This window comes from Ictidomys tridecemlineatus, chromosome 7 (genome assembly GCF_052094955.1).
Source record: "Ictidomys tridecemlineatus isolate mIctTri1 chromosome 7, mIctTri1.hap1, whole genome shotgun sequence".
NCBI classification, from domain to species: domain Eukaryota; kingdom Metazoa; phylum Chordata; class Mammalia; order Rodentia; family Sciuridae; genus Ictidomys; species Ictidomys tridecemlineatus.
The window spans coordinates 129,923,411-129,935,769 of NC_135483.1; the positions used below are offsets into that span (position 1 = coordinate 129,923,411).

Consider the following 12,359-nt stretch of genomic DNA (forward strand, 5'->3'; position numbering starts at 1 on the left):
TTGTCAGGTCTTTTGGTCACAGCAGTGAAAAAGCTGACTAAAACATTTGAGGCTGCTCCCACTACTTAGGTCAGAGACAATTTATGGAAGGCTGGCTCTGTGGCTGCTTTGGCTAACCACTGCATCTTGCATCTCATGTTTTAATTACCCAGGTTATGAGGTCAGGGTATTCACATAGCAAGTCTACAGCATCCTCAGTGATTGCACATGGAATCTCGTCCTAATGTTGATTTAATTATTCCTTTTAAATAGCACCATATGACCATTAACAGGTCGAAACAGGTTTTGTGATGACAAGAAATGTATTGAAAGATGCATTGATGCCAGGTTGGGTGGTGTAATCCCAGTGGCTTGGAAGGCTGAGGCAGGAGGATTGAAAGTTAGGATCGAAAGTTCAAAGCCAGCTTCAGCAAAAGCCACGTGCTAAGCAACTCAATGAGATCCTGTCTCTGAATAAAATACAAAATAAGGCTGGGGATGTGTCTCAGTGGTCAAGTGCCCCCTGAGTTCTATTCCTAGTACCCCCGCCCCCCCCAAAAAATGCATTGACAAAACAGGGAGAAATTTCCATAATTCATATCTAAGTAAGTGCCAAATGTTGTTTTAAAGTAATCTAATTAAAATATAAATTATTCTTATATTTTGAATGTCCATTGTGCAATTGTTTTATTAACACACATAAAGGCATTCTGCAATTTATAATCTGTTTAAAGTTCAAAAAACCTGTCTACTTATCTTTACAACTAAATTGACCCTCAATATTGTAATAACAAACTCAAATGTAAATTCCTTTGGATATTGCTTGGCATATATGACAGCTTAGATAATTCTTTATTCCCATAGTTAATGTTCATCAGTGACTAGCAAGAAACATTAGATTATTCTCATCATTAAAAATAGGTTAATTAGAACAGAATTCTGTCTTTATGAATAGACTTCTGTTTTCCTAAACAACTTTCAAAGTCTAATTATAGAATTGAGGAATATAAATCAAAGTCTCTAATATTTTATTTTCAAAAATAGTTATTGAAATTCAATGCATAATTTCAAATCTTCTCATAAGATATCTTTGCAGTTAAGATAGATAAAACTGTAATTCATAAATGGTGTGCAAACTTTTACATAAAAACCAGTCCAGGTTAATAATAATTTTGGAAATTGGTGTTTTCCTCTAATATGACTCACTCAAACCTGGGGGGAAGGGTAGGCATGCACTGTTTATCCATTTGTAACAATTCTTCTGGAAAATGTTACTGACTTTCAAAAGCTTTTAAGTAAGTGTGCCTCTTCTTCCATTCTGGGAATCCACTTCTATAAACTTATAGAGAAATAATTGTGGAACTATGAACAATGAAATGTGCAGGGATGGTTAATAATTATAACAAATAAGTAAATAAAATAATTTTATCTGTCTCTAATTAAGAGGAGATTACATAAACTGCCTAACTACACTACTAGGTAATCATTAACAATTATGATGTATACTATATATTTACAGACATGGACATGTTTCTTATAGGTAGGCAAATGAAAAAGGCAGCTTACCCAACTGTGTGCATGGTTGTTAAATGGTCAACACACACTGAGTATTCGTTACGTGTGCTGGGCACTTTTCTAAGACTTCATCTGCATTATAAGATGTAATCTCCACTAAACAGTAGGTACTATATTATTTCCTCTAGATAGTGGAGGAATTGAGGCACAGAGTGTTTAAGTGAGTTGCTTGAATAAATCTGTTAGTAAGTGGCAGAGGCAGGATTCAATCCCAGGCAGGGAGCTCTCTGGTTCCTGCACCTATATTATGTGCAATAGCTGCCTCATACTTTCATATGATGCCATTTGTTCCTATATGCTATGTATACCCCATGCATTTATATGTTTTTGCAAAAGGACATGGTTAACTCTGGTTTATAGAACTATAGGCAATTTTTCATTTGCTTTTCTTTCTGTAAAGCTGATTTAAAAATTATTTTCATTGTCCTACATGTGTAATAAAATTTGAGAAAAAAAGTGTCAAAAACTCTTAATGAAAGTGACTAATTTTTTGACACTTTTTAATGTTTCCAAAAAAAAATTTTAAAGGGATTCCCAAACACATTTAATCTATATAGAAGAAAAAGAATGATTTAGGAAATGGATATAATACAAGTCTCGCTTATTAGTACAAATCCTTTGACATTTTATATTATTGTTTTATACTGTTAGTTCACATGTGTGTGTTTTTGCTTTTCCCACTAAAATGTTCAATTCTTTGGCATCTTCCAGAAAGTCCGTATGTACTGCATGCAGTGAGTGACAGATAAACTGTTAATTAATAGAGTACTTAATAATTTATAAGTGGAATTCAATGACTAATGTCTTCAGAAGAGACATTTTTGCATATGTGAACATAACTGTTAGCAATAATCATTTTATCATACCAATATCAATGTGCGTCATCCACCTACTTACTCCTTATAAAATTTTCTTCACTTTCATCTGCAATACTTAATAAAGCACTTCCTTGCATCTGGCATGAAGAATATGCCTCAGTCCAAGAGAGAAATGAAAGCAGGTTGAATTGGTAGCAAATGTGTGAATTGAGGTCCTTCTCCAAGACAGCATCACAACCTATCTCTGTAGAGGCTGGAAAAAAATCCATTGAAAACATTCACTATAGTGTTATTTTATCCATACAGACATATATTTCTCAGACACTTTTGAATGGAATGAGTCCAACTTGCAACCTCTAAAACTTATCTATTCTTGATTAGGTCTGTTAGACGAAAATCTGCATTGTTATTTCATTGATGTCTTACAGTTAAACTTTTTCAAGATTTACCTAAGGATATTCAAGAAATTATCAATAAAGAAGCTCTGATACATTCAAGGAAAATAATAGAAGCTGGTTTTAAGAGAAGGAAATAGAAGTGAAACATTGATAAAAAATAAAATCTGTATTCATTGGTGAGTAATCATTTACAGCTTTACATCAAAAGCTGTGTGAATTAAAATGTATATTGGAGACAGACACAAATGTTGCTTCAAAAGATTTTTCTCCCTAAATACCCAAGTGCTAAGTGAAATACATAGAATAGAATAGTTACATGGGTCAATAGTGAACACAAATTTTCAAATAAACATCAAGCACAGGAACCTTGATATTTGAATAGTTCCTCCAGCCAAGAGGAATAGAAGCAAATTCCACTTGTAAGATATTGGCCAAAGATTGCATAGTATGCCTGAAAGTAAATTTCATGAAGTATGAAATGTGGATCTGAAATCTGAAGTTTCTTGAAATAACAGAAAATGAAGACCTAGTTTGGATGCTTTTGCTAAAATGCTAAATTAAGCCCTAAGATAGAGTAAGCAGACAAAGAATTTCAGACTGTAGAAAATGTGATCCATCCTATAGCATGAATGTAGCTGATGGACAGGCCACCTACTACAATCTAGAACATCCTTTCCCAATTGTGGTCCTCAGAATAAGATGAATTCAAGAGTCTCCACAAAGTAGATCCAGGCCATAATGCACATTGGTGTCCTCTGGGAAATTCCTGGTGTGTATTAGCCTAATAAAGAATGAAATGTTCTGCAGTTCAGGTAATTTTAATTCAGTATTCCTTAAACTTATTTGATGGTGAAAGCCTTTTTAGTTTCTTTTCCCCATGCTTAGTTAGGTGGTTCTCTTGGGAAATGTGGAAAGGTTTTTTTTTTTTTTTTTTTTTTTTTTTTCATGTTTGGTTACAACACACATTCCCCAGTACTGAGTGAGTTAATCAGAAGTTATTAAATCACATATAAATCTCAGGTTGTATTTAGAATTTCCTGACTGATACATATATTTATTGAAGGGTCCAAAACTGAAGTGGGCAGAAGACAAGACTATCACAGAACAACAGATGAAGAAAGAAAAGGGAAAGAGAGAGGGAAATTAGTAACCATTTTGCCCTGGTGGCTGAAATTTCCCCATGAGATGAAAGATGGTCTTAGAGATGGTCTTCAGCTAAAATGCTAGGCCTTCCGTTTTTTAGAGCTTAGTTCTGTCATGTTCATCCAGTGCAGCAGCTGAGACCAGAAGGGGGAGCAGGGAGGGAAATGTTTACGAATTAAGGGTGCAAATGATTCATGTAGCCAGATTATTTTTTAAAATGTAGATTGTCAGTCTCAGAGGTTCTGAAACAGTTGGTCTAGGGCAGGATTCAGGAACATGTCTTTAAAACATGTTTTTAAAACATGGTTTCCAAGGCAGATGCTCCAGGAAGCAAATACTAGAAAACACTGTCCTAAAGGAAAAAATTCAAAACCGTCCAAGTAGGCCTTGGCTATTAGAAGAGAGTAGAATGTTAGAAAAGCAAATCTGAGGGCTGGGGTTGTGGCTCAGTGGTAGAGCACTTGCCTAATATGTGTGAGGCACTGGGTTCGATCTTCAGCAGATCTGAGAGGAGGCTCAGTCCTGGTGAGTGGGGTATCTGCTTCTCATCTGCTACCACGGAGACTTGGCAATAAATCCTAATAAGCCTCCAGACCACAGCTAAATACATGCCAAGAAAAGTTCTGCACGGCATTTCAATTGATCTCATTCCCATTTATTTATTTTTTTCCCCAAGAGTTAGTCTGGCTCTGTCAATATGACTTTGTGTAGAACCTGCCTGAATTCTACATACTCAACAGTCAAGGTTAAAGGTTTGCAGGTGATTGTGTCTATGCTACACACTACATGGCCCAGTTGGTGTTAGGTTTTCCTTGGTTTTGAATTCTCAAAGTTATTTGACAGAGAAACTTCAGTCAAGTATTTGCAATAGGCGTTCATATACTCCTGACGAGTCAACTCATTTGTCATTGAAACTTGGTTTACCTGAAATGTAAGGATTTGTTCTTTTGTGCAAGTAGACACAAATGCTCTCTGTTTCCCTAGATGGACGGAGTGTCACTCCACAGATCTCACTGGAAGGTTGTTAAATAACAAGTTGTATAATAACTACATTATATCTACTTCTATGCGCTTCTGCTCTCTTCCCTTCCTTTCCTCATAATCTCATCCTGCGAGGATTCCCCAGGAGACTCCCTGTATGCTAACCTGTGCCTCAGAGACTTCTCTCCAGGACCCACCTGCCACAGGCTCCTAGCTCTCTCTTTCTAAGCCACTGAAAACGCAAGACTGAAAGTTCACGTCTCAATATGTTTAATTATTCTGGAAAAAAATTTAATCTAAGGGATAGAATCATCATCATATTTCTTTGCATATTTGGTTGTCTTTCTATTATCTTTTCTCTCACTGAATTTTGAACTCCTTGCGGGAAGTTGATTGTTTGCTAGAGATGATAGAAATCATTTGCATGATGTTGTAGGTTGGAGATCTTTCCCCTCCAAGCCACCTCTGTTGCAATGGGCTGAGGTGTTTTCATACCAACCCTGATTTTACTGTGAACTATGGCAGATATCAGCCTTTCCTTGCTCTTAAGTGTGGCTTGTTTTTCTTCCCTAAGGATATAGCTTCACCCTTGTCCCAGGTGTACTGTTTCTTGTCACTTTTTTAAATTGTTGAATTTTTTTAGAAAAATGAAGACTAGTACTATCAAAGCTGATATTGTAAATTTACTATTTTTTGTCTCATTTTGGTCTTCCTGGACTCAGCAAATAGTTGTTGGGTGTCTGTTCCCTGTAAAGTGCCCTGCTGGTAAATCTCGTTTAACAGGGTCTACAGGCCTAGTCAGGATCCTTGCAATGCACTTTTTGAATGCCTTATACACTCCTTGGAAGGTAGCTCTGATCATAATTGAAATTGGATGATACATTATGTGATTGCTTGTTGATCATCTGTTCCTCTTGATAGAAGCATTAGGAAAGCAGGAAGCGTGTTCTACTTAGCCCATTCTAACCCCTAAGCTTCCTATCAGTATTTAAAGATTGTTGGGTGGAGGAGGACATGTTATCAAAGGAAGCTGTGAAGTAGTAGTCACCAAGGAAGGAAAATTAGACTGCCTGTGTTACAAAGACCCCAGGCAAAATTGTCCCTTCCAATTTTCTTATGTGTTGCTCTGTCTTTGAATATGAAGATTTAGCTCATTAGTGACTTTATGGTGCCCTGTTTCAATGAAGGAGCCCAATCATCTGTCTCCTCTGTGCCTGTATCCAACAGAGGAGCATTGCCAAGTAAAGTCCTTCTACCCATCTCATTTATCAACCACCCCTAATACTCCCTGGAAACATCACTAGCTTTCCAAGAAGCTTTCTCTCCAGCACCATGCTACCTTTTTCACACCTTCCCCATTGTCCAAACTGCTCATTCTTTCTTTCTCCTCTACAAAGAGAAAGTCACGGCCACTAGACTGGTTTCTCTACTTTTCTTCCATCACCTAATGTAACTAATGGGCCTGCACTGTACCCTACCTCATCTCTCCTAGAGAAATTGTCTTTATCTATAAAAGGCCAATCTGTGCATCTTTGATCTGGACCCTACTTCCTTCTGTCTTCTGAGAGATCACATGGCCTCCGCCAGCTGCCTCACTTTCCTGTATTTTCAATGTCTTTGGAGATCATTTTCAGATGCATTCATAGATGGTTCAGCATCTCTCATCCTTAAAAAGCAAGAAATCACAACGAAGACAACCACCACCAGTACCACCACCTACAACAAAACTCCTTACTTGGCCTCCCTATCCCAGGTACTGCCTTCTCTCTGTCTACACCAGTCACATACTATAATACACATATGATCTACATTTCTTCATTTCCTATTTATCTAAAAACAATTTTATTAAAATATAATTCATATACCATATAATTCACCCATTAAAACTTTACAATCCATTGCTTTTTTTTGTATATTCAAAACATTGTGCAACCATAAATGTCATCGATTTTATTTATTTTTACTGTGCTGGGGATTGAACCCAGGGCTGCATGCACGTTGGACAAGCACTCTACCACTGAGCTACATCCCCAGCTCAACACCATCAATTTTAGACCAAGTTCATCACACCAAAAAGAAACCCAGTACCCAGTGATAGTCACTCCCCACTTTCCCTTCAATCCTCCTCTCTACCTCCAGCCCACAAGAGCCACAAATCTAGTTTCTATCTCTAAGGTTTGACTATTTTGGACATTTAATATAAATGGAATTACACAATATGTGCTCTTTGTGACTGACTTCAGTCACTAGCATAATGTTTCAAGAGTCATCTTCATTGTAACATGTACCAGTATTTCTTTTCTTTTACTGCCCAGTAATATTCCACCATAGGCTATATCACACTATATTTATGTGTTCATCAGTTGGCAGACATTTGTAATGTTTCTACTTTTGGGCTGTTATGAATTTGCTGCTATGAGTATCTATGTACAAGCTTCGTGTGGGCATGTTTTCCTTTCTTCTGATTATATGCCTAGTAGCAAAATGCAGAATGATAGGGAACTTTATATTTAATCTTTTGAGGAACTGACAGGTTGTGTTACAAAGAGCTATATCTTTTACAATCCTAGCAATAGTGGATGAAGTTCTAATTTTTCTACATCCTCACTAGCATTTATTATTATCTTTCTTTTTGATAGTGGATGTGAAATGGTGTCTCACTGTGGTTTTTGTTGAATTTTCCTGATGGCTAGTGATGTTGAGTTTCTTTTTATGTGTTTATTAGCCATTTGTAAATCTCTGGAAAAGTGTCTATCCACTTTTTTAAAATAGAATTATTTGTCTTTCTATCATTAACTTGTAATAATATATTATGGATATAAGTTCCTTGTAAGATACATAATATTTGCAAATATTTTTCATAGGAAATATTTTTTATTTCCCCAGTGGAAAATGTTTGCAAACATTTTCTCCATTCTGTAGGCTTTTGTCTCATTTTCCTCCTTTAGTTTTCCAGTGTTGGGACTGGAACCCAGGGCCTTGTGCATGCTAGACAAGTGCTCTACCACTGAGCCACATCCACAGCCCTTCTTTCAAGTTTCTTGATAATGTCCTTTGAAGTGCAAAAGTTTTTTCACTCTGATGAAGAGAGACATAATAGCTTCTCTGATTCTTGTTGGAGGCTCAGGTGAAGTTGGCAATTATACACTGACACTGGTATCAATGTGCTCTGTCATATCAAAATCATATCAACTGAATAAGGTTCAAGGGCCATCAGATCATTCCAGAGACTGGTATTCTAAAAATATCTCAAACCAACTGTGACTCTCCAGCTTTGTAGGGCATAGAACCCTGAGAGACCAAGAATGGCCCAAATGACCTCTGAACGAACCCAGAGAGATTCCTATGCATCATGCTTATTCCTGAAGATCTTTAATCACACCCTTCACTGTGGTGTGTGTGTGTGTTCATCAGTATTAAGTTTTGAATTTAAATCACTTACAATCAACTTAAAAAAAAACAACCTCAGCATTGTGAGAAAAGATTTCCATGAGAGAAATGTGAGATGAAATGCAGAAGTATGAACCTTTCCTCTCTGTCCCATCCACTTGTTGACCCCATGGAAAGAGCTATCAGCTTGCTCAGATTTCAGTCTCTGACACATCATTTTGAGTTATGTTGGCCACCTGGAACCAAAAGTAACAAGAAAGGAAGAAACTGGAACAGCAGTTCAGCACTGTCCACACAAACATGCTCCCTGCTGGTTGTGGTAAAGGTCAGGAGAGGGGAATCTGGCAGTCTGTCAAGTGGAGGAAGCTTCTGAGCTGTAGGAAGCCGAGCAAAGAGATAGTCTAGGGGGTGAAAAGTCCTGAGCCCCATGAAACCCAGGCTTCCACTGAGAAGATGTAATGGCTATAAGTAACAGAGCTTTTCTGAGAATCTTAAAAGAATACTATCATTCTTTTTCTTTTTTTTTTAGTCACTACTAATAGATCCATGTGAAATATGTGTTAATTCTATTAGTATTTGTTCGGTTTGGTTTTAATGACATCTACTGGAGACAGAAATAGAGAAGATAATGCAAGTAACGTGACATTTGGTTAAGGAATTGAGGGTGTGTAGGGATTACTTGCATGTACACCTGGATGTGAGATGGATGTGGATGGAGAAAGTTGGTGATCTGACATTTATTAAATGACAAAATATTGTCATGCTTGTAGAATAGCTAATGTCCCAAGCACTCTGCTACCTCAAACTTCCCTGCACCTCTTCATTCACATTCCAGCAGCTTGGGGGTTAATACCAGCAGGGGGCTTCTAGAACTCCAAACCCCACACTAGGATCTCTACTTGGATTGTTTAATAGCCTATATCATATTGGTTGTTAACTGTCCTAATGTCACCCTATTCATAGATGTGTGTTGCATGGAATTACCTGCCTCCTATGAATTCTTTGATGATGAATTATCTGCATCAGGATCACCTAAGGACTTGTCTGCAGATACTTGAGTCCTGAATCCTGGACTCTCTGCATCTCTAGGAGAAGAGCAAGCACTTGCATTTTTAACTATGTCTCAGGTGATTCTAGAACATCTTATCAAATATAGTCTGCATTTTCTGGCATAGAGCCAACCATAGAGCCATGCCTTCCATGTAGATGCCAAGTTCTTTCAAGGGAGAATCCAAAGTTCTAAAACTCTTGGTATTCACCACTATGCTTAGCCTAGTGCTTGTTAATGGGCAATAAAGAGGAAGGACCGTTGATTGAGAAGTGTATGCAGAAAAGATAAATTAAGTTTGATGATGATGATGGTGGGAGTGGCAACCAATCCCTATGAGTACATACTGTGTGCCAGGTGCTGTAAATCCCTCAGATGGATTAACTTTGAATCCATACAATAACACTAATAGGTAGTGCAATTATCTCCATTTTATGACCAAGGAATCTAAAACCCAGAGAGACAAAGGGAACTTCCTAAAATCTCATTGTTGGGAGGAAACAGGACTCTAGTGTTGGCTTATCAGACTTCAAAGCCTATCCTCCTTTGTATTTACTAAGCCATATTGGCTCTTAGATTATAAAACAATTCTATACATAATTTGTAAATCAGATTCTTTGGACTTAATCTCTTCAAATAGCTTTCTTTTTAAATTTTTTCATTTCATTACATAAGTGGAGGGGAAGTAGGCATGAAAGATGAAGAGGTTCTAAAAACTATACTCTAACCTGCAGGAGCAAAGATGGAAGAAATGGAATAGAGAAAGCAGAAGGTGTATATAAATATTGTCCAATATGTAGGAACAATTAGAAACCTTTATGTTAAATAAAAATAAGATAAAAATTATAAAGCATTAACTTAAGAAAAAGAACTTTGCATCTGTCACTGGAACTTGAAAGTCAAGTTAAGAAGATAAAAGGATTTTGAGGCTATAGCTACAGAATAAATAGTAAGGAAAGGGAGACAAGATGAGAACCCATTGTGGAGAAATAATGAGGGAACTGTGATTTTATGTAAAGATCATCAAGGGGCCAGTTGACGCCTGGACTTGACAATGGCCAAGACAAGCAGTATGGATGGGGGGAAATTAGGACAGCTCAGAAGAGGCAGTGGATTGAAAGGATAACTGGGCTTTATGTGCATTCAGGTTTGTTTTGAAGTACCCTGCCGGGAAGCTGGGATTAATGAGATCACAGAGTATTATAATTTGATTCTGGTTAAAGCATCCTTATGTACTGAGCTTAATGAAGAATGGCTAATTAACATCTTTTTGAATGTAAGGAGGGGGGGAAGGGAATATACATCTGAATTGTTTTTTCCAAGGCAAAAACAAGCCCCAAATCAAGATCGGGTTTAATGGAATCAGGGTGCTTATTCAGACTTCAATACATCAATGCTGGTGCTTTTCTTTAGATAACGCATGCTTTCTAATCATCCTTGATTCATTCATGACATACAGAGAAGACTAGATTTATTCTTACTGGGATCTGGGCAAAATCCCCACTTCTCATCTCTTTCGTATCGGCTTGTGGTGGCACACCACAGCAAGTCATCTTCCCGGCCTTCCCGGGTGCATTCGTGAAACCACTGATGGTTATACTGGAAGGGAAACATGCATGGCATCCCGTGGGCATTCCCTTTGATTGTATACATGTCTAGGAGAAAAAATAAATGACAAAGTCAGATAAATACAGTATCAGCATTATCTCCGCACACTGTCATCTTGTTATGCATTTTTATCGACAGAAATCCTCCTAGCTGCAGGCACTAACTAACCCTCCTGAGCCCCCAGGTCATCATTGTCTAGTGGCTGTAGAAGAGCCAGTTCCAGGCCTGGGTTTAGAGGAAGAATTGTTAAATGGTTTGCTTGTACATTCATCCACTTGTTTATTTACTACAGTGGGCTGCTACGGTAGCACAGAACTTGTGAATGGATGAAAAGGAAAATTTAATGAAGATTTTACTTCAAAGTATCTGCCAGTTCCCCAATACACCAGTGTTGGTATTTAAACCTCAATGGTTTCATAGGAATTTATTAATTTATTCATTCAATAAATATTTGGTGAGCACTTAATGTACCTTGCACTGGGGATATCTTAGTGAACAAAACAGAGAAAAATTCCTTTTCATGAGGAGTTTCTGCTTTAGTGGGGAGAGACAAAGGGAAAGCAAAGAAACAAACATATGATAATTTCAGGTCGTGGTAAGTGCCATGAAGATAAATAAAATGGGGTAAGAGGACTGCAAGCATGCGCAAATGTGCGTGCATGAGTGTGTGTGTGTGAGTGTGTGTGTGTGTGTGTGTGTGTGTGTGTGCACCAATGTAAAGTCTACCTGAATAAGAACTGGGTAAAATGGGGGTGTTAATTGTGGAAATATTTGTGCCAGCAAAAGGAACAACAAATGTAAAGGTGTGGAGAAAGGAGTGTGTGGGGTGAATGAAGAAGAGCAAGGCGGCAGGGGAAGGGGTTGCAGTGAAGTCCTGGAGTGTTGCTAAGGACTTTGCCTTTTACTCTGAGGGTGGTGGAGAGTATGGTGAAAGGTCACAGGCAAGTTTTGAAAGGGAAAGTGACAAGATTAGATTTCCATTTTAAATTTATTTTCATTTATTTGTTTATTTTATTTTTTTTTACTAGGGATTGAATTCAGGGGCACTCAACCACTGAGCCACATCCCCAGCCCCCTCTTTTTTGGTATTTTATTTAGAGACAGGGTCTCACTGAATTTCTTAGGCCCTCGCTAATTTTCTGGGGCTGGCTCTGAACTCATTATCCTCCTGCCTCAGCCTTCTGAGCTGCTGGGTCAGATTTCCATTTTTAAAGAATCTCTGGGTGCAGTGTGGCAACCAGCTTAAATGGAAAGACAGTGATGGAGGCCCATTGGCTAGAAAGATGACCACACAGATGTGGTCTGCTGGCTGGGTTCTCAATACACTGCAACCATCCACCATCCTTTGAGTTAAGAAGGAATCAACAAAAACTTCATGACTCAGCTGGGGCCTCCTATGGTAGGGGGCGTTAAGGCCAC

At 37.9% G+C, this 12,359-nt stretch overlaps 1 protein-coding gene across 3 annotated transcripts in view; it reads right to left on the bottom strand.

Moving 5' to 3' along the window:
• Pla2r1 (phospholipase A2 receptor 1) overlaps nt 1-12,359 on the bottom strand; it is a 117,424-nt gene that overhangs the window by 87,540 nt on the left and 17,525 nt on the right. For all 3 annotated transcript variants that reach the window (XM_078017464.1, XM_078017465.1, XM_005315764.5), the window contains exons 3-4: nt 10,814-10,987; nt 2,452-2,625 (exon numbers count right to left, since the gene is read on the bottom strand). In XM_078017464.1, the coding sequence (XP_077873590.1) occupies nt 2,452-2,625; nt 10,814-10,987 (348 nt within the window). The remainder of the gene's footprint in view (nt 1-2,451; nt 2,626-10,813; nt 10,988-12,359) is intronic.